The 20,931-nt window shown below is 38.9% G+C and overlaps 4 protein-coding genes across 7 annotated transcripts; 3 read left to right on the top strand and 1 right to left on the bottom strand.

Annotated features, from left to right (window-relative positions):
* The first annotated feature begins 1,195 nt into the window (after nt 1-1,195).
* On the top strand, nt 1,196-2,043 carry LOC122046139 (ARM REPEAT PROTEIN INTERACTING WITH ABF2-like). The gene is made up of 4 exons (XM_042606683.1): nt 1,196-1,255; nt 1,324-1,441; nt 1,518-1,642; nt 1,718-2,043. The coding sequence occupies exons 1-4, from the start codon at nt 1,248-1,250 to the stop codon at nt 1,806-1,808; spliced, it is 342 nt and encodes a 113-aa protein (XP_042462617.1). The 5' UTR covers nt 1,196-1,247; the 3' UTR covers nt 1,809-2,043.
* A 625-nt stretch (nt 2,044-2,668) lies between these two features.
* LOC122046123 (uncharacterized isomerase BH0283-like) lies at nt 2,669-12,422 on the top strand. Of its 4 annotated transcripts, XM_042606666.1 has the most exons (7): nt 2,671-2,888; nt 2,965-3,195; nt 11,079-11,145; nt 11,287-11,387; nt 11,541-11,702; nt 12,027-12,110; nt 12,189-12,422. In XM_042606666.1, the coding sequence occupies exons 1-7, from the start codon at nt 2,859-2,861 to the stop codon at nt 12,294-12,296; spliced, it is 783 nt and encodes a 260-aa protein (XP_042462600.1). In that variant the 5' UTR covers nt 2,671-2,858; the 3' UTR covers nt 12,297-12,422. The 4 variants fall into 4 exon arrangements, with proteins under 4 accessions (XP_042462601.1, XP_042462600.1, XP_042462599.1 ...); XM_042606665.1 differs by having other exon boundaries at nt 2,671-2,878; nt 11,079-11,387; XM_042606664.1 differs by having other exon boundaries at nt 11,079-11,387.
* A 654-nt stretch (nt 12,423-13,076) lies between these two features.
* On the top strand, nt 13,077-17,059 carry LOC122046115 (serine incorporator 3-like). Its single transcript, XM_042606650.1, has 6 exons — nt 13,077-13,382; nt 14,821-15,060; nt 15,621-15,732; nt 15,820-15,994; nt 16,130-16,370; nt 16,618-17,059. The coding sequence occupies exons 1-6, from the start codon at nt 13,199-13,201 to the stop codon at nt 16,923-16,925; spliced, it is 1,260 nt and encodes a 419-aa protein (XP_042462584.1). The 5' UTR covers nt 13,077-13,198; the 3' UTR covers nt 16,926-17,059.
* A 30-nt stretch (nt 17,060-17,089) lies between these two features.
* LOC122046102 (pentatricopeptide repeat-containing protein At3g62890-like) lies at nt 17,090-20,094 on the bottom strand. The gene has a single exon (XM_042606633.1). The coding sequence runs from the start codon at nt 19,636-19,638 to the stop codon at nt 17,248-17,250; it is 2,391 nt and encodes a 796-aa protein (XP_042462567.1). The 5' UTR covers nt 19,639-20,094; the 3' UTR covers nt 17,090-17,247.
* Between the last annotated feature and the right edge of the window lie 837 nt (nt 20,095-20,931).

Here is a 20,931-nt window from a genome sequence, read left to right as displayed (position 1 = left end):
AAGAATGATTGGTGGAGAGGGAGAGGAGGCCGTGCCAATGAGCAGTGGGGATCCTCTGGTCCCGAATTGTGGACCGGGGATGGTCCATTGCATGAGGATCCTTGATTTGGATAGACTCCACCTTTAAATGGTGTCCATCCAAATCAAGGATCTAAAAAAGTGGACCATCCTTTCTGCAATTATGCGGACCAGAGATCCGTCCTCGCCAATGAGCACCCCTCAAACAAGGATCTGTTAGACAAGGATCGAATAGATGACTTGATCAATTTTGCGTGGAAAATATTGTTTTGGATAATAATGATTATATGGTCATATCTCATAACATAATGATAATATTAAAAAAAAGGGCAGCCTTACCCTGTTTTTTTACAAGAGGTTGTTTCCAAGATTTGAACCCGTGACCTTTTGGTCACATAGCGCAACGGTAATTAGACAATCAAGGAATGATTGAAAGCCATTGGAAGGATCCAGCAACATCAAGGGATCTTGGTGGTGCTCAAGATTGGTAAGAAAAGAAGGGACTAAGAGGAAGGAATGATCTGAGGTGAGGAAAAGAATGATTGGTGGAGAGGGAGAGGAGGTCGTGCCAGTGAGCGGTAGGGATCCTCTGGTCCGCAAATTGTGGACCAGGGATGGTCCATTGCATGAGGATCCTTGATTTGGATAGACTCTACCTTTAAATAGGTGGGGTCCATCCAAATCAAGGATCTAAAAAAGTGGACCATCCTTTCTGCAATTTGCGGACCAGAGATCCGTCCTCGCCAATGAGCACCCCTCGAACAAGGATCTGTTAGACAAGGATCGAATAGATGACTTGATCAATTTTGCGTGGAAAATATTGTTTTGGATAATAATGATTATATGGTCATATCTCATAACATAATGATAATATTAAAAAAAAGGGATTTTGGATAATAATGATTATATGGTCATATCTCATAACATAATGATAATATTAAAAAAAAGGGCAGCCTTGGATCTTGGTGGTGCTCAAGATTGGTAAGAAAAGAAGGGACTAAGAGGAAGGAATGATCTGAGGTGAGGAAAAGAATGATTGGTGGAGAGGGAGAGGAGGTCGTGCCAATGAGCAGTAGGGATCCTCTGGTCCGCTTGAAAAGTTTCTGGAACATGATGAGTGCTTTCTCTATATCTGAGGATCACTGAATGATTGGTTCTTAAATTTTTCATAGGAGAAGGATGCAAGAGACATTGAGATTCCTAACATAAGATGGGAGATTTTTGAATTAATGATGAGGTGAATGTTGTTCTGTCTGTTCTTCTTTCTCTAAGTTTCAAATTTTCTAATATTTTGCTCATCTGCAGGTTCATATACACAGGATCAGTCGAGGTTACCAACATGGTGGCACAAGACCTCCTAAGAGCTGCCGATCAGTATCTTCTGGAGGGCCTCAAACGCCTGTGTGAATATAGCATTGCACAGGTGAACAAAATTATTTCCCATTGCGTTCTTAGCTTGCAATTATTCTTGTTTTGAATGTTCTGAATCCGTTATGCAGGATATTAGCATCGACAACATCTCCAGCATGTATGAATTATCTGAGGCATTCAACGCAATGTCCTTGAGGCAAAATTGTATCTTGTTTATTTTGGAGCAATTCGATAAACTAAGCATCGTACCTGGGTACGTTCTACTAAACTTGTGAGGCATTGGGTTTCTATTTCTTCAGTCTTAACAATTCTTGTTTGAAATCTGCAGGTATTGTCATCTCATCCAACGAATCATCCCTGACATCCGCAGCTACTTTGATAAAGCTTTGAAGCCTAATCCGAGCATCACTCAATCCTAACTATTCTTTCTTGACGCTGTGTAGGGTAACTTGTGCTGATAGGGACTGTACAGTTTGAGCCTATTTGCACCATTGTTTTTTGTTCTTAGGGAGGGTGAGTTTGAGGGAAGAACATGCTGTCTGCATCGTCTTTTTTTGTTTGGTAGAAATGATTAGGAACGGGATCCCAGCTAATTACGCCTCCTGCAATTTACAATCATCTAATCTAAAAATGGGCTAACTTGTATTTGTAGAAGTATGGAGGCCTCTTATGAAATTCTTCTTTTATTCTGATTTTTTTGGGTTAAATCCCAATTTGAATTAGGTTGAGTTAGACTTTCGATTTTTTTTTTTTAATTCGAAGTCTTATTTTAATTACTTATTAATTTTATTAAAAGATCAGTTAAATTGAATTAATTATTTGAATCATTCGAATTTTTAAAGCTTAATTAATTTAAACTTTTATTTAAAAAAAAATATATTAGTTTTTTAATTTATTGGGTTTTGAGTTTTATAAATTTTTTAAATCAATTAAATTAAAACAATAACTATTTAATTTGTAATTTGATTGATAAAAGTTTGAGTAATTTGATCATTGATTAAATTAATATTTTTTTTTATCATTTTATAATAAAGTTTGAATTTAATTTGTAATAAAATAATAATTTACTATTCGAACTACATCTAAATTTATTTATTTTTATTGGTTTAGTTCCTTATGTTATTAATTAAAATAAAATTTCAATACGGCTCAATTAATGTCAGTTAAATTAAATAAATTTTATGTAAAACAAAGTAAAGCATATATTTTTCAAAATCAAATTTCGTTTAAATTTTCAATTCAAATGAACACTCTCAAATGTAGACCGTGATTAGAGAATAAGTTGTCGATGCTGCCTCCGTGAGAGAATAATTCAAAGGAAAAGTTCTTGATGTCATGCCCATTTAAAATATCCAAAGATCACCGGGATTAATCAGCCGGATAACGGGTGTCAACTAGAAAAATCAAAACTCCACTGTTTCTCATCTCCTTCGACTTGAAGCTTCGTCTCCCATCTCCTTGTTGGTTCCATGGCGAAGAGAGCCGTGAGGTACGCCGTGGTGAGCTCCTCTCCTCTTCTGTCTTCCCTAACCCCATTTTAATGAGTTGTTAGTCATCCATCTGTATGGTGCTCAGATCGACGCGTTCACCAGCACGCCGTTCAAGGGCAACCCGGCGGCCGTGTGTCTGCTGGACGCTCCTGAAGACGCGGCGGCGGGAGACGACTGGATGCAGTCGGTCGCCAAAGAGTTCAACGCCCCGGTCACCGCTTTCCTCTCTCGCGCCGTCGATGTGGGATCCGATGGCCCGACCAATGGCGTTGCCGGCCCCCGATTCAATATCCGATGGTTCACTTCCGTCTTGGAGGTTAGTCTTTTTCCTTTTTTTTTAAGTTCCTTTCTCTGTTTGCTGGTCAGAACCCGAGGCTTGGAACACCTTTGTCGCAGAAGATAGCCATGGCATAAGAAGGATGTTTTATCGTTGATTTTTCGTAATAAAATTCATGTTAAGATTTATATGATTTGCCATGCTTTTCATAACAAATTCACATTTTTACCGGGTCCGGGGGTTTAGCAAGATTTATAGGGATCATTGTAAACCCATTGTAGATCAGACAACACAAGAATCATTAGATGTGATTCGCTTGTGTAGAAGAGAATTCTAATAAAGCTTCGGCCGTTTTGTGGAGTAGGCAAGTCGCCGAACCACGGTAACTCTTTTTCTTTCTCTTCTTCTTCTCCTTCCTGGTGTTTGCTCTCTTTTGTGCCTTTGTATTGTTGTTCCATGCGATCTCTTTCTCTCTTCCTCTTCTTCCGCGTTCGAAAGGTTGAGAGGTATCGCCTTCTTTGCACAACAACTGGTATCAGAGCTCCGGTTTTCTTCAACATGTGGGGGACGACTTGCGTTTGATATGGTGAAGTTCGACGGAACCGGAAACTTTGGATTATGGCAGAGAAGGGTCAAGGACTTGGTGAAGGCATGGCTAGGAGAAAGAAAACCGGAAAGCATGGAGAAATCAGACAAAGAACTTCAGCGCAGTAGTAACAATCAGCTTTGTCTTACTGATGACGTGATGTACCATGTCATGGACGAGGAGTCACCGTGACAACTGCAAAGTCGAGTACATGTCAAAATCATTGACAAACAAGTCAGTATCTCAGCGTAAATTATTCGTGAAGATGATGGAAGAACCGATCGAGCCGACATCAACGTATTCAACAGTTAAGTGATCCAGCGGATTGATGTGAAGATCGAAGACGAAGACAAGGTGATGTTGTTGAATTCTCTACCTTCATCTCCTACGTACGAGAATTTGGTTACTACTTTGATGTGGGGTAAGGAAACTCAAATTGGAGGAGATCACAAGTGCATTGCTAGGTTTCACCAAGGAAGAAAACAAGCGATGAAATTTCTCAGGAGAAGGACTTGTGGTAAATAGCAACCAAGAGCGTGGTAGGAGCAAATCTCGACATGGATATGACAACAACAACAAGACTCGTTCTAAGTCGAGAAGGAAGAAGGTGATCACGTGCTACAAATGTGGAGGTAAAGGTCATATCAAGAGAAATTGTCCAGAGATAAAGAAATATGTTGCAGAGAACAAAAGTAGTTCGGCAAAGTCTGCAAACATAGTTGAAGAAGAAAATTAAGAAAGCGGTGATGGAGATATGCTATCAGTTATGTCAAGTTCGGAGCAGCTGACAGATGCATGGATTTTAGACTCTGCATGTTCATATCACATGACTCCAAACAAGGATTGGTTTGACACCTATAGGGCAGTGGATTCTGGTTCAGTGTTGATGGGAAACGATGCATCATGCAAGGTTATCGGCATAGGGAATGTCAGAATCAAGATGTTTGATGGTGTGATCAGAACTTTATGTGATGTCAGATATATACCAGAGCTAAGGAAGAACTTGATCTCACTAGGCACACTGGATGGTATTGGTTGTAATTACAAATCAGTGAGCGGGGTGATGAAAGTCGAAGGGAGCTCACGGTAATGAAAGGACAAAAGGTAGCAGGAAACATCTACAAGTTGATAGGGACTACAGAGGTGGAGTCTGAGTCTCAATTAGATAGTACTGTCTTGTGGCATATGCGGCTAGGGCGTATGGGTGAACGTGGGATGCTAGAACTTCACAAGAGAGATTTGTTGAAGGGTGTCAAAACATGCAAGCTTGAATTCGCAAATTTTGTGTTCTTGGGAAACAAAGCAAAGTGCAATTTAAGACGGGAACAAACAAGACGGAGGATTCGACTACGAATACTAAGGGCACTTGTATTTTGAGTTTACTGATGATTTCAACGAAAGGTATGGGTATACTTTACGGTCATAAGTCGGAAACTTTTGCAAAGTTTAAATTGTGGAAAACTGAAGTAGAGAACTAGACCGGAAGAAAGATCAAATGTCTTAGGTCAGACATGTGACTGAGTACACAGATTCAAAGTTTCAGGAATTTTGTGAGTAGCATGGGATAATGAGACATTTCTTAGTTCGCAGGACACCTCAACAGAACGGAGTAGCGGAAAGGTTGAACAAGATAATCACCGAGAAGGCAAGATGTCTCAGGTAATGCAGGGCTTGCGAAGAATTTCTCAAGCGTTAATATGGCATGTTATCTCATTAATAGATCACCAAGGGCAGCACTAGAAGGAAAAGTATCGAGGAAGTATGACAGGGAATCAAGTAGATTACTCTCATCTTGAGTTTTTGGATGTCCATCCTATATGCATATATCTAGTGAGGAAAGATGAAAGCTGGATGCAAAGTCAAAGCAATCATTTTCCGGGCTATCATAAAGGAGTTAAAGGCTTCAAGCTTTGGGATCCTAAGGCAAACAAGGTGGTGATCAGCAGAGATGTGGTGTTTGACGAGAAAGCTATGTTACAACGTACTCAGGAAGAAGGAAAGGAAACACCACAAAGCAACAAAGAGAAAGATATTGTGCAAGTGGAGCTAGAGACTCATGACTTCGATGATTCTAGCTCAGAGCACATGGAGCATCGCACTATAGCTAGTGGTAGAACGAGACGAGTCGTAAAACCACCCACTAGATACGGATTCGAAGACTTGGTATCTTATGCACTTACCACTAGTAGCGGAGACCCTACATCTTTTCAGGAGGCAATACATAGCTCTGAGAAGGACAGGTGGACGGGTGCTATGGCAAAGGAGATGGAGTCGTTGCATAAGAACCAAACGTGTGATCTATTGGAACTTATTGAAGGAGAGAAAGCTATAGGGTGCAAGTGAATATTCAAGAAAAAAAAAAGCAATGTCAGAGGGAGAAGAAGTGAAGTTTAAGGTTCGGTTGGTAGCAAAGGGGTATTCACAGAAAAAGAGGATTGACTATGAAGAGATTTTCTCTCTGGTGGTAAGACATACGTCAATTAGAGCGGTGTTAGCTTTAGTGGCACATCACGATTTGCATCTTGAGCAAATGGATGTGAAGACGACATTTCTTCATGAATATTTGGAGGAGCAGATTTTTATGTCATAACCCGAGGGATTTAGTCAGCCCGGACAAGAGCGGTTGGTTTGCAAGTTGAAGAAATCGCTCTATGGATTAAAACAATCTCCTAGGCAATGATACAAACGTTTTGATTCATACATGATTCAAAACGGATATAGAATGTGAGTATGACTGCTGCATATATGCGAGGAGCTAATGACAATTCACTTACCTTCTTGTTATATGTTGTTTGATGCAAAAAGTATGACTAAGTTAATAAATTGAATAGGTTGCTAAGTAAGGAATTTGGCATGAAAGATTTAGGTGTAGCTAAGAAGATTTTTGGGATGAAGATACAGAGTCTCTAGAAGATTATGGCTATCTCAACGGAGTTATGTTAAGAAGGTATTGGACAAATTCAACATGGGTAATGAAAGTCTGTAAGTCCATCTCTGACACATCATTTCAAATTATCTCTTACACAGCGCCTAAGGACAGATAAAAAGATCCAAGATATGTTAAAGGTTTTATATGTCAGTGCAATTAGTTGTCCGATGTATATCATGACTTGCATAAGATTTGATTTGACACAAGCTGTTAGTAAGGTGAACAAGTTTCTTTCAAATCATGATTAGTGGCATTGACATGTGGTCAAGTGAATTTTCATATACTTGAGGAATACTACAGATTATGACATTGAATTCAGCAGACAACAAGGTCATCCTTCAGTTATAGGATATGTGGATGCATACTATGCAAGAGATATGGATGATAGAAAGTTTGTTCGAAGTCAATGATATAATCTATAGTTGCATTGTCCACTATTGAGTTAGAGTGCACGATAATAGCTGCAGCATCCAAGAAAGCATTGTGGCTTATAGACTTGGTCGAGAACTGGTGTTCAGCAAGGTGGAGTCAAGTTGTATTGTGATAGTCAGAGTGTTATCTATTTGGCGAAGAATCAGGTGTATCATACGAGAACCAAGCATATAGATATGAGGTTTCACAAGCTCATGGAGCTTTTTGCTTTTGGTGAAATATTACTTGAAAGGTTTCACACTTATGACAATCTTATAGACATGTTGATAATGTCGGTGACCACAGAGAAGTTCATGAACTTGATCGAATCTACAACCCCTCTATAGAGGGAACTTTGGATAGCCCCTTATGGAGGGATAGTTTGTCCATTCATCCGTCGTCTTCAAGCAACACTCTTCTACCATCTCAATTGTTGACGAGTGGCTCATATTTGGATGAAGGGATGTCATGGAAGAAAAATCTGTTAAGATTTTTCGTAATAAAATTCTGTTAAGATTTTATATAACAGAATTTTGTTATGTTTTTCATAACAAATTCTGTTACGTTTTTACCGGGTCTGGGGGGTTTAGCAGTATTTATAGGGATCATTGTAAACCCATTGTAGATCAGACAACACAAGAATCATTAGATGTGATTCTCTTGTGTAGAAGAGAATTCTAATAAAGCTTCGGCCGTTTTGTGGAGTAGGCAAGTCGCCGAACCACGGTAACTCTTTTTCTTTCTCTTCTTCTTCTCCTTCCTGGTGTTTGCTCTCTTTTGTGCGTCTTTGTATTGTTGTTCCGCGCGATCTCTTTTCTCTCTTCCTCTTCTTCCGCGGTTCTGAAAGGTTGAGAGGTATTGCCCCCTTCTTTACACAACACCCTTGTTCCAAGCAAAGATCAGCAGATGGCATAGAATGTGTTTTGGATCTGATGATTGTGGATCGTAGTGGATCTGACTTAATCTTAGACGGGATGGTGTAGCGGTGTCACATCACCTGCATCAATTAAGGTTAATTCCGGCCTATGAGTTGGGATTTTCGTTTTGATTGAATGCCAAGGGGTGAAATTTGACATTATATTCTAGTCTGACATGGTAGCTTATGAGCTAATAAAGAAGCCTCATAAACTTGGATAAGTGACTTACTGTTAATTTGAGCTTCAACATTCTGGACTCAGTGGTTAGGTCTGATGAGTTAACATGCTTATTCTCGTATTTAAGAGGGTTGTGACAATGCACATTTTACTAAATTTTCTCAAGCAATTGATAGTGTCAATAACCCTTGTATTATTGGTATGAGTTTTTCAGTTAATTTGTGGGGTTAATGACTCACTTTATAATTTTGAAAAAAAAAGTTCTTTGTTTAAATCACCATGTTCTTCTTGTGTGTTGTATTGGTATACTGATAATTATTCGCTATAATTATTTAGGTAGCTATAATGGTGGTCTTTGCCAGGTTTGGATTGACATAGTGGATGCCAAATTTAGTCCTCTCTGAGGCCGACCAGTGGAAGGGTAATGGTTAGGGAGATTTATTGATGGTTGACAGTGCAAGGAAAGTGCATGATAGTTTAATGCATGCTGCGGGTGAAGAACAATTTTGAGATTTACTGTGAAAATTGAAGGAGTCTCATGATACCATTGATTCACTGGATTTACAAACCTACGGTAGAGGCTTTTAGTATAGGATGGGGAGATGCTGAAGTCATGGAGATTGGATGTTGTAGGAGTGGGAATAATGTATAAATTAGGCAATCAAGGAACGATTGAAAGCCATTGGAAGGATCCAGCAACATCAAGGGATCTTGGTGGTGCTCAAGATTGGTAAGAAAAGAAGGGACTAAGAGGAAGGAATGATCTGAGGTGAGGAAAAGAATGATTGGTGGAGAGGGAGAGGAGGCCGTGCCAATGAGCAGTAGGGATCCTCTGGTCCGCAAATTGTGGACCAGGGATGGTCCATTGCATGAGGATCCTTGATTTGGATAGACTCCACCTTTAAATAGGCGGGGTCCATCCAAATCAAGGATCTAAAAAAGTGGACCATCCTTTCTGCAATTTGCGGACCAGAGATCCGTCCTCGCCAATGAGCACCCCTCAAACAAGGATCTGTTAGACAAGGATCGAATAGATGACTTGATCAATTTTGCGTGGAAAATATTGTTTTGGATAATAATGATTATATGGTCATATCTCATAACATAATGATAATATTAAAAAAAAGGGCAGCCTTACCCTGTTTTTTTACAAGAGGTTGTTTCCAAGATTTGAACCCGTGACCTTTTGGTCACATAGCGCAACGGTAATTAGACAATCAAGGAATGATTGAAAGCCATTGGAAGGATCCAGCAACATCAAGGGATCTTGGTGGTGCTCAAGATTGGTAAGAAAAGAAGGGACTAAGAGGAAGGAATGATCTGAGGTGAGGAAAAGAATGATTGGTGGAGAGGGAGAGGAGGTCGTGCCAATGAGCAGTAGGGATCCTCTGGTCCGCAAATTGTGGACCAGGGGATGGTCCATTGCATGAGGACCCTTGATTTGGATAGACTCTACCTTTAAATAGGTGGGGTCCATCCAAATCAAGGGTCTAAAAAAGTGGACCATCCTTTGGTCTGCAATTTGCGGACCAGAGATCCGTCCTCGCCAATGAGCACCCCTCAAACAAGGATCTGTTAGACAAGGATCGAATAGATGACTTGATCAATTTTGCGTGGAAAATATTGTTTTGGATAATAATGATTATATGGTCATATCTCATAACATAATGATAATATTAAAAAAAAGGGATTTTGGATAATAATGATTATATGGTCATATCTCATAACATAATGATAATATTAAAAAAAAGGGCAGCCTTGGATCTTGGTGGTGCTCAAGATTGGTAAGAAAAGAAGGGACTAAGAGGAAGGAATGATCTGAGGTGAGGAAAAGAATGATTGGTGGAGAGGGAGAGGAGGTCGTGCCAATGAGCAGTAGGGATCCTCTGGTCCGCAAATTGTGGACCAGGGGATGGTCCATTGCATGAGGACCCTTGATTTGGATAGACTCTACCTTTAAAATAGGTGGGGTCCATCCAAATCAAGGGTCTAAAAAAGTGGACCATCCTTTGGTCTGCAATTTGCGGACCAGAGATCCGTCCTCGCCAATGAGCACCCCTCAAACAAGGATCTGTTAGACAAGGATCGAATAGATGACTTGATCAATTTTGCGTGGAAAATATTGTTTTGGATAATAATGATTATATGGTCATATCTCATAACATAATGATAATATTAAAAAAAAGGGATTTTGGATAATAATGATTATATGGTCATATCTCATAACATAATGATAATATTAAAAAAAAGGGCAGCCTTACCCTGTTTTTTTGCAAGAGGCTATTTCCAAGATTCGAACCCGTGACCTTTTGGTCACATGGCAACAACTTTACCGTTGCACCAAGGCTCCCCTTCATAACATAATGATAATATAAATAAGAAAAAAAATCATATATGACAATTGTTAATGTAAAATATTTTCCTAGAAAATATGAAAAGGATCGGAAGGCAATCAGGCAAGAACTGATGAAAACAGAATGTTAATAACTTTTCCTTTAACAGGTTCTAAGGGCCCTGGTGGTTGATAATCGAACCGCATTGGTTGTTTAATCAATTGATAATATCTTATGATTCAAGCAAAAAATTGTTACTTGTTATGAATAAGAGAAAAGAACAATGAAACACTGTTTGGTTCTAAAAGGAAATTCTTTAGATCAACCTGCCACTGACGTGCCTCCTTTCTAATGGAGCTGTCTTAGACTATTGTTTAGATCCACTTCCATTGATGGGTTGTTTACTCTTCGACTATAGTGTAAGTTTAAAAGTGTTCTATCATCAAATCATTTATAAGTTTGAAAATTTTAGCCATATTTTGAGTTTGATGCTAGTTAATCACTGGGAGAGACAATTGCCTTCCTTGATGAACTTATTCACAACATTAACTTAGTCTTCTATTTTCCAGGTAAACATTTGTGGTCATGCAACTCTAGCAGCTGCACATTTTCTCTGGTCACTTGATCTAGTGAACGGTGAAGTAATTTATTTTTCAACAAAATCTGGATTACTGAAAGCTAGAAAAGCTATTTCATTGAATAATTCAGATACAACAAATATTTCATTAGCCAAAGCTGAGAAGTTCTTCATTGAGTTGGATTTTCCATTATTTCCAGTAGCAGAGTGTGATACTTCTGAGAAACCATTAATTCCAGATACTCTGAATGGTGCTTCTGTCATCAATGTTCTGAAATTTGGAGCTGATGAAGACCTCATTGTAGTCATCTTTTCTTCTCTCTTTAAAAAGTCTAAATAACTAGCATTCATTCTAAGAACTTGCAAAGTGTGCTTTGAAGTTTTACTGCCTCTTTACCTTATTGCAATTTGAAAAATAACTTGGAAAAGAATGTTAGCAATGAACTCTTCTCAGGTCGAGCTTTCTTCAACAAAGGAAATTCTCAATTTGCAACCAAACTTTGAAGAGATTCAAAAGTGTGCTGGTGGTTCCCTTGCCGTAACAGCACCTGCTCCTGCTGGTTCTGAATTCGACTTCTTTACTCGCTACTTCTGCCCAAAGTTTGGAGTCTATGAGGTATATTCTATACGCTTACTACCACTATAGAGATCAGCCAACTGCATATCAATAACATATGACTAATTGAGCTTGTTTCTCTTTACAAAGTCACAGGTCCATCAATACATGTATTTGCTATCTTTTCTTGTATAAAGTTTGAGAGAGTTGGAAGATACTTGATACTCTTTAGTTGAAAACTGAAGCCGACCAATCGTAGGAAACTGAGCCTTGAAACAGAAAGTCGACCAATTGTAGTCTCGAGTTTCATTTGAATGAATACATGATATTTTAGGAAAATTCTCTACCTCTATCGTTCTTTTACATGTACAAGATCTATCACAGGATCATGTTTGTGGAAGTGTGCACTGTGCTTTAGCACCATACTGGAGTAAAAAGCTGGGGAAGAACAGCCTTGTTGCTTACATGGTATCATTCATTCTTTAAACCAAAAATTATGTTCACAGCATTTTATTCACTAATTCTTTTTTGTTCTTGTCGACGTAGGCTTCGCCAAGAAGCGGGAGACTCGACCTTGAATTGATCGCTGAGGCGCGTAGAATATGCATTCGGGGAGAAGCTGTGACTGTGATGACTGGGACTTTATTAGTCTAATTCCATTTGAGACTAAGAGGTGAAGCTTCATCTTTTCCTCACTGTGTTGGTGTGGTTTCATTTGAGCAACATAAACTTCTGTTTACAAGATAATTAAGATTATGAAGTAAATTCAACTCTTTTTAAGTTGCTTGTTATACTTAATGATCTTTGAGTTAACTATTGTGTTTATGTAAACTTATCAACTAAGTGTGTTTATGGATCACGATCGCGCTTAAGTAGGACTAGAGCTTGGATTGGTCCGGTTAGTCTGAGGTTATTCTAGTCCGGGCCCGGCTGAGCTCTAGCTAGATCATTCAGAGGAAAAATTAATTATGAAAAAATATATAAAATGTAATACAAACTACTTATAAAAAAGAAGACTCAAATGAGATCCATCCAGTTGAGCTGTGGACTGTGTTTGGCTCGACACATTGGGTTTTGGCTCGATTCGTGTTAACCAATATGAAATAATTTTATTTTAGTTTTAATATATTAGCAGAGTAATAACAATATATGGATATTAGAGTAATTCTTTTTTTTTCAAAGTGCCTCTATAATTTTAATATAATTATTTTACCCTCTATATTTTATAACCATTATCAAATTTCTTTTATGTTTTTTATATGGAAATTGTGGAAGGTAAAACATTGAGTAAAGTGATGAATATTACAGTAATACACATAAAGTATAGGGGTTAAAATTGCTAATAATAAACACATATGGGCATTTTAAAAAACAGTAAGAGTTTGGGGTAAATTGTAATTATCTCAAAATAGTTAAAAAAAAAAAAAAAAGGAAATCGCGAATGGCATATGCTTTGACCGGTAGATGAGGCCGTGATCCCTAAGGATCGCCCTCCAACCCCGGCCAACAGAGAGAGAGAGAGAGAGAGAGGTTTGATCGATCGATCGATCGCGAACATGTGGTGTGCGTCTTGTGTTACCTCCTGCTGCGCCAGCTGCACCTGCGGCCTCTGCACCTCCGTCGCCGGCAGCATATCCCGCCGCTCCGCCCGCCTCGCCTATTGCGGCCTCTTCGCCCTCTCCCTCATCCTCTCCTGGATCCTCCGCGAGGTTGCGGCCCCTCTTCTCGAGAAGATTCCATGTATGTCTCCAAAAAAAAAAAATAAAGCTCTTTCCTTTTCCTTTATTCGACAAAAAATTCATTTTGATCGTTATTTTCTGTGATTGCTCGGACGATAAAAGTGGCTAGTTCGCTCTTGTCCGTTTTGATAATTTTTTTTCTTAGATTCGAATCTGATAGGATTGTTCATTCATGCAACATTATTTTTCAATCTTTTGCGAGGAGTGAATCCGCGGTTTGTAGGGCAATAGCGGTGTTACTCCATATGGGATTGGTTTGGCTTGTGGGCATATTGACTTGATGTTATTTCACTTTCGGGGATGATATTTACCTTTACCTTCGTTACCATATGCCCGGTGAATGACTCTAAGAGAATGAAAGGATGATTCTCAAAAATCGAACATTATGAATAGAGATCAGAGACACTGCCAGTGGTAGCTGTTGAAATATTAGTTATGTTGTAGTGTTTTTTTTAACCTTCCTCCAAGAAGGTTATAAGGATAATTCAGTAGTGCTGTGCTGAGATATGTCCAGAATTGTGGAAGATTCAGATTCTCAGTGCTGTCAATAGATTGTACTTATCCTTTTTATTTAATCACAAAACGAAGTTTACACTTTCTAGTGTTTATTTAGTTATGTTTGGAGCAGTGTGAACTTTTGCCTCAAAGCCAATATACCTAATTCAGTGAGAAGATCGCCTGATGTGAATGAAGTTAAAGGTCTATTTATTTTCTTTAGTTATTCGGTCAAACCAATTGATTTGAAAGTATCTAGAGAAAACTACAAGCTTGTTCATTGTAGCAGTAGATCAAGAGCAAATGAATGGTAATGGGTAATGGTTATTCTGTGTATTTCTTTGTTGTTTGTTTTTTGCCTGATGAGTTACTGCACTGTTACTTTGTTTCAGGTATGTGAGTCTTTATGATTTCCTTAGTCCCTTTCTAGTAAATTTATAAGGATGGAATATTAAGAGGCTATAAGCTGAAGATGTCATATATAAATCCAGGAACACCATTTGCTGATGAAGTACTACTATCTATAATGCAAATCTTATCCCTAAGATTGAATTATTGAGATCTGAGAGAGCTTGTTTTTCTAGCTGCTATGTTTTGCTAGAAATAAAGTTCCTAGCAATAGGCAGTTTAAATCTGCAGGAATGTTGCAGCCATTTTATGTCAAATGCTACTGTAAGAAAGATGAAGAAGAGCAAGATAGATAAATTGGATAACTACTTTTTCATTAGTCTGCCAGCTGAGTTGTATGTCTGGAGAGCTGAGTTAATTGTTTTCAAATTTATTTTTCCCTACTAGTTATTGATATGATTCTTATCATTTAAGAACATTTCTATCTTCTGTATTTTTTTAGTTGCCTAGTTTATCTTAGTAGACCATGCCCAATAATTTGTTTTTGGATAAGATACAACAAAATTAGATGCCTTTAACTGTTTCTTTTTGTCCAGGGATAAATACTTTCACCGATGCTCCATCAAAAGAATGGTTTCAGACCAATGCTGTCCTTCGTGTCAGTCTTGGAAATTTCTTGTTTTTCACAGTATTTGCTCTCTTGATGATTGGCGTCAAGGACCAGAATGATAGACGGGATTCATGGCACCATGGTGGATGGATAGCAAAAATAATTGTGTGGATAGTGCTCATTGTTCTTATGTTTTTTCTTCCAAACATAGTGATTACAATCTACGGTAAGCTGATTTGGTTGCTAAAACTTTTCCCCCCCTTAAAAAATTCCTGTCACTAGCAGAAAGAAAAAATTGAGTTTTTCTACGAAATTTTGGATTAGCAAGGTATTGAAAGATTCTTCTTTCCTTTGTTGACCACTCATTTTATTTTTGTTTTATGATATGTGTAAATTTCATTTTTGTTCATTTAAGTGAAATTTTAAAATCCTACTATTCTATTATGTTCCATGCAAACACAACATAAAAGTTAAATCTTGGAATTGAAAAATCAAATTAAAATTTTCCTGAGTTAATAAATTATTGTGAAGTTTATGTTAATCTAAAACATTCCCCTGGATTTACATAACTGGTACCTACTTGATGACCATGCATTGTTTATGATATTGTGAGTTGTAACATGATGCCATCAACAATTTGTTACCAGTTCTATTAGCCAGTTACAATTACTAATTTATTCTTTCATAATTTGATGTTTTGTTTTGGAAGTAAATTTGGTTCAGGCAGTAACTTCCTTTTCATTCCTTTGATGTTTTTTTTTTAAAAAAAAATTATTTCTTCTACAGAAACATTATCCAAATTTGGTTCTGGATTTTTCCTTCTGGTTCAAGTGGTTATACTTCTTGATTTCACACACTCATGGAATGACTCCTGGGTTGAAAAAGATGAGCAGAGATGGTAAGTTTGTAGCATCTACTATCACATTTTCGGAATTAAAACTCCAACATCGTGTTGATTTCTCGTCGTTCTAAATCGACTCTCCAGGTACGTGGCTTTACTGTCTGTAACAGCAGTATGCTACCTTGCTGCTTATGCACTCTCAGGATTGCTTTTCGTCTGGTTCAATCCCTCCGGTCATGATTGTGGCCTCAATATTTTCTTTATCGTCATGACAATGATACTTGGTTTCATCTTCGCCATTGTTGCTCTTCATCCTCAGGTATGTTGCATCGTAAACAACCTAATCAGTTTAAATCCAGGGAACCATGGGTTTAAGGAATCTCTTCATTCTCTCATGTATATTTTATAATTCCATGATATTATTTTTGATTTGAACGTAACTCCACATTCTTAGGTGAACGGGAGCCTGTTGCCTGCGGCTGTAATCTCGGTTTATTGCGCATATGTATGCTTCACTGGCCTCTCAAGTGAGCCGAGGAATTATGCGTGCAACGGTCTCCATAACCACGTCAAACAAGTTTCGACCGGTACACTTGTACTGGGAATGCTCACCACAGTTCTCTCTGTTGTCTACTCGGCAGTTAGGGCTGGATCATCTACTACATTTCTGTCACCTCCATCCTCTCCCAAATCAGGTATGTTGCTATTAATAGCCATGTCCGTGTCCTACATCGCCAACGATGGTTTCTCTTGTTAAAAATTTAGTGTTATCAAGCACAATTCTATTTCCAACCAGTTCTTTTTTCCTTAATATGATTTGGGATATTTGCTTGTGAGATGACCACCTTTAAACCAATATTCCTACACGCAACACATCATCGTAACACATTGCCATTGTTGTCGTGTGCCTTATCTATTTGGGATCTCTATACTATGTTTTAGGTTCGAGAATTCCACTGCTCGGAGGAAGTGATGCTGATGCAGAAACAGGAAAACAAGAGAAGAAAGACACTGAAGCGCGGCCAGTTAGCTACTCGTACACATTCTTCCACCTTATCTTTGCCCTGGCCAGTATGTACTCAGCCATGCTTCTCACTGGATGGTCCAGCTCAACTTCCGACAGCTCAGAGCTGATCGACATAGGTTGGACGTCAGTGTGGGTTCGGATCTGCACCGAGTGGGCCACAGCTGCTCTATATATCTGGACTTTAGTTGCTCCATTGGTCCTGCCTGACCGCGAATTCTACTAGTCAACTTGCCCTGAACAAAGCAGGTCACGTATCTCTACGTGATTTTAGTAATATTGTGCTATTAGTATGTAAATAGCAATATGGGTAATGAACAGCAGCAGAAGTTGAACACATTAAGCTATTTTCTTCTATCATTGTGAAAGTATTTGCTATTTTGTGATTGTCTAGATTCAGTAAGTTTGCCGCAGTTTGCCAAAAGTAGAATTCAGTTATCTTCATTCTCACTTTTACAGTTGTATTCTCGATGTCTTACAGACTAAAAATCTTATAAATAACTAACTAATCTTACCTCTGTCTCGCAGACAAGTTCGGTCTAAATTAATTACCAAAAGTCTGTACATGAACATGAGCCTTGTCGAAAGTGGTGAAATCGTTGTCGGTCTCTCACAATGATTTCGCGCTGAAAAGCTCGAGAGATGATCTTCGCTGCAGCATGGCAATCGCTGCATATCCGCAGGTTCTTCGTTATTCGAATTGGCATTGGTGGAAGTGTGTCGATGAGACCAAAGGCAATGGCAAGCTTCTCGCTATGCCGATAAACTGAAGTTTCCTTTTCTTCTTCTTCTATGTCGTAAGTAACATCAGCGGTGTCGGGCTGATAACCCTCAATTTTCAATCTCGATGCCATCTCGTCCAGCATTTTGTCAATTTTTACAATCTGAGGATGGTTTCTGTCACCTGCTAAGAATTCATGAACCACACCATTGGATTCTATCATGCTGCAGCCGGGTATCTTCGTGACCCCTCGTTCTTTCATCGTACATCTAAGCTTCATGACATCGTCCCATCTCCCTTTCGACGCATATATGTTCGCCAACAACACGTGGAACCCGTCGTGCTGGGGTTCAAGCTCAATGAGTTTTTTCCCAATCCGTTCTCCTACTTCAATGGCACTGTGCTTCTTGCAAGCGCCTAGAAGTGCACCCCAAGTAGCTACATCAGGGGTCATGGGCATGCTTTCCACAAGTTCTTCGGCCTCTTTAAGCAGACCTGCACGGCCAAAAAGATCGACCATACAACCGTAGTGTTTAACATTTGGTAAAATCCCGTACGTCTTCTGCATAGAGCAGAAATGTTTACGGCCCTCTTCCACTAGACCAGCATGTCGACAGGCACTGAGAACTCCCACAAAAGTTATTTCATTCGGTATCACTCTGCACTTCTCCATGTCTGCAAATTTCTCAAGCGACTCCTTAATGAGCCCATTCATTGCCAATCCTGATATCATCGCGTTCCATGTCGTAATGCCCCTATCTTTCAATGCATCAAAGACCTCGAGTGCGGTCCCTATGGAACCGCATTTCATGTACATATCGATCAAAGTTGTCCCGAGGAAAATGTTTATGTGAAAGCCATTCTTCTTGATGTATGCATGAACCCATTTGCCTTGTTCTAGAGCAGAAAGGTGTGCGCAAGCTGAAATAACACTCACCAAGGCACTCTCGTTCGGCATAATAGGTCCATTCAGCATCTTACCAAACAACTCTAGTGCCTCCATGAACCGATCGTGTTGAGCACAACCTGCGATCATAGTACCCCATGTAACTACATCCTTCACAGGTGCAGCATCAAATAACATTCTCGCTTCGCACAAAAGCCCACATTTTGAGTAGCCAAGTATCATAGAATTCCAAGATATTTGGTCTAGTAAACTACAACAATCGAACAATCTCCGAGCTGCAACTATATCACCATGATTTGAGTACAAGTGAATCAATGCATTTTGTGGATTAACATACGATTCAAACCCTTCCTCAATAACGATCGCATGAATGGCCTCCCCCATTTTTATCGCCTCTAATTTGTTGCAAGCAGAAATAGAACTTACCATAACAACCTCATCCAATGGAACTGCCTCTCTCTTCATTCTACAGAACATCTCCAATGCCTCGGTGAACAATTCATTCTGCTCATAACAAGAAATCATAGCGGTCCACGAAACAACATCCCTAACATCCATTCCATCAAAAAGCTTGCGGGCATCACTAACACAATTACTCCTACCAAACAAGGCAATCATGGAGTTTGAAGCAATGATGTTATGCTCTGGCATCTGTTCATATATTCGTACTGCTTCCGCGACATTCCCAGCCTGAACATGTGCTGCAAGAATTGAATTCCAAGAAACTGAATCCAGAACAGGACTTCTATCAAACAGAAGTTGCGCATCGTCCAAATTCCCGCATACAGAATACATGTTTATCAGAGTGTTCAAGGCATAGACATCAGTCTCAAAACCAAATTTTACGACATGGGAATGGATCTGCATCCCTTCAAGTTCTGAAGACCTAATACCGGCAGCACCGATAAGTATTGGATGGGTGTAATTGTCTGGCACCATATTCCTTCCGAGCATCAAACTATACAAAGGCAGGCAAAACTGTGGGGAGTGCCGCTGGATGTATCCCCGCATGAGGGTGTTCCAAGTAAATGCATTGGGGGTGTCGATTTGCATCAGGAGCTGGTAGGAGTAGTCGAGATTGAAGAATGGAGAGGCAACAGCAAAGGAAAGGAGGCGGCTGGCGGCAAAAGTGTCCTTTGTGAAGCCAGTGGTGACCATTTGGGCGTGGATCTGTAGGAATTCCTTTGGTTTTCGGCATTTTTGAAGTGAAGATTCAAGGATGGAGAGGGTAATGGTGGATTTTGTAGATTGCCCTGCATCTCTAGTAAAAATTTCGAGAGATCGGAAGAGAGATTTGCTCACCGTGTTCATAGACCGGAGTAAATGTCAACGATTGTTGGAGCAAAAAATCATCTTCATTTCTTACATCTAATCTCAAAATGGCGACGCTTGATGCTGAAGAATTAGGCACTGCGAATCAAATTTGAAAGAATGAATAACCGCAAGCCGAACAACTAAGTTGAGTTCGTCGTTGATCTTAATAACTGGTCGTGTCGATCGGAATATTCCAATAGAAGAGACGAGTGCCCTAGCTTGTGGGCGGCTCCTTCCGTCGTCCTAGCAATAGGATGCGTAAGTCCGGACCTAGCTGGCCTCCGAAAGCAAGATGATAAAGCGGTTAGGTCGTCGATAGGAACGAGAGAGCGTGGTGGAGCGCCGACCGTGATTGCCGCCGGCGGCGGCGGCGACGAGAGCGGGGCTGGGAACAAGCGGATGGACGCGGAAGAAACAGGGAAATGGGAAGTTTGAGAACAAGGGTTAATCTCAAAGGGCAAGTATACCCTTTCAAATAAAAGGTTTAATAATTGTTTTATAAAAAAGATCTTTTTAGTATCCGCTTTTTTACCAAACAGAATAGATAAAATCTCGAAATTATAAAATCACAAGGATAATTTTAAAACGACCAAATTAAGTTGTCACTTCACGATTTTATTCTCTAATAAATAAAACCAGTCAAATTAATTTCTATTTAAAATTCGATGGACTGATTTTTAATATGAAAGTTTAGTCATCAATCAATGATAAAAATGAGTCGACTAATTTATTTTGATATCAAAATTAATTTTAAATTAAATTGGTTGATGGACCAAATAATTTTAGATTGACATGAAACTAATTTATATATGTTCATTTAGTTTTCCTAATTATTTTCATACCCTCAAATATTAATTTGATCTAATATATTAAGAACAATGAATTTTTTTAACATAAATGTATTTAAAAAATCTAATTCGTATTAAAAAAAATCATTGCTCCTAATATATTAAATAAAATTGAGATTTGAGGGTATGGATAAATTGGTTGATGAATCAAACGAACTTGGATTAACATGAAACCAATTCCTGTGTATTCGGCTAGTTCTCCTAATTAAATTCATACCCTCAAACTTCAATCTAACTCAATATATTAAGAGTAATGAATTTTTAATATGAATTAGATTTTTTGAACATATTCGTGTTCAAAAATCACTACTCTCAATATATTGTGTTTAATTGACGTTTAAGCGCATTGATACAATTAAGAGAACTAGACAAATACATATAAATTAGTGTCATGTCAATTCGAGGATGTTTGGTCTATCAACAGGTTTTGAGCAAAATAGGC

This window comes from Zingiber officinale, chromosome 2B (genome assembly GCF_018446385.1).
Source record: "Zingiber officinale cultivar Zhangliang chromosome 2B, Zo_v1.1, whole genome shotgun sequence".
NCBI classification, from domain to species: Eukaryota; Viridiplantae; Streptophyta; class Magnoliopsida; order Zingiberales; family Zingiberaceae; genus Zingiber; species Zingiber officinale.
Note: the sequence above shows the minus strand (reverse complement) of the source record. Positions and strands in the feature narration are given on the sequence as shown.

What these genes read in the sequence shown, in the direction of transcription:
- LOC122046139 (XM_042606683.1), top strand. An exon ending in GTGAATATAGCATTGCACAG is followed by an intron (nt 1,442 to 1,517) that starts GTGAACAAAATT and finishes TCCGTTATGCAG; the next exon opens with GATATTAGCATCGACAACAT. An exon ending in AAACTAAGCATCGTACCTGG is followed by an intron (nt 1,643 to 1,717) that starts GTACGTTCTACT and finishes TGAAATCTGCAG; the next exon opens with GTATTGTCATCTCATCCAAC.
- LOC122046123 (XM_042606664.1), top strand. Translation starts at nt 2,859, where the DNA reads ATGGCGAAGAGAGCCGTGAGGTACGCCGTG. An exon ending in GGTTCACTTCCGTCTTGGAG is followed by an intron (nt 3,196 to 11,078) that starts GTTAGTCTTTTT and finishes TCTATTTTCCAG; the next exon opens with GTAAACATTTGTGGTCATGC. An exon ending in CAAAGTTTGGAGTCTATGAG is followed by an intron (nt 11,703 to 12,026) that starts GTATATTCTATA and finishes GATCTATCACAG; the next exon opens with GATCATGTTTGTGGAAGTGT.
- LOC122046115 (XM_042606650.1), top strand. Translation starts at nt 13,199, where the DNA reads ATGTGGTGTGCGTCTTGTGTTACCTCCTGCTGCGCCAGCTGCACCTGC. An exon ending in TCTTCTCGAGAAGATTCCAT is followed by an intron (nt 13,383 to 14,820) that starts GTATGTCTCCAA and finishes CTTTTTGTCCAG; the next exon opens with GGATAAATACTTTCACCGAT. An exon ending in TCCATCCTCTCCCAAATCAG is followed by an intron (nt 16,371 to 16,617) that starts GTATGTTGCTAT and finishes ACTATGTTTTAG; the next exon opens with GTTCGAGAATTCCACTGCTC.
- LOC122046102 (XM_042606633.1), bottom strand. Translation starts at nt 19,638, where the DNA reads ATGAACACGGTGAGCAAATCTCTCTTCCGATCTCTCGAAATTTTTACT.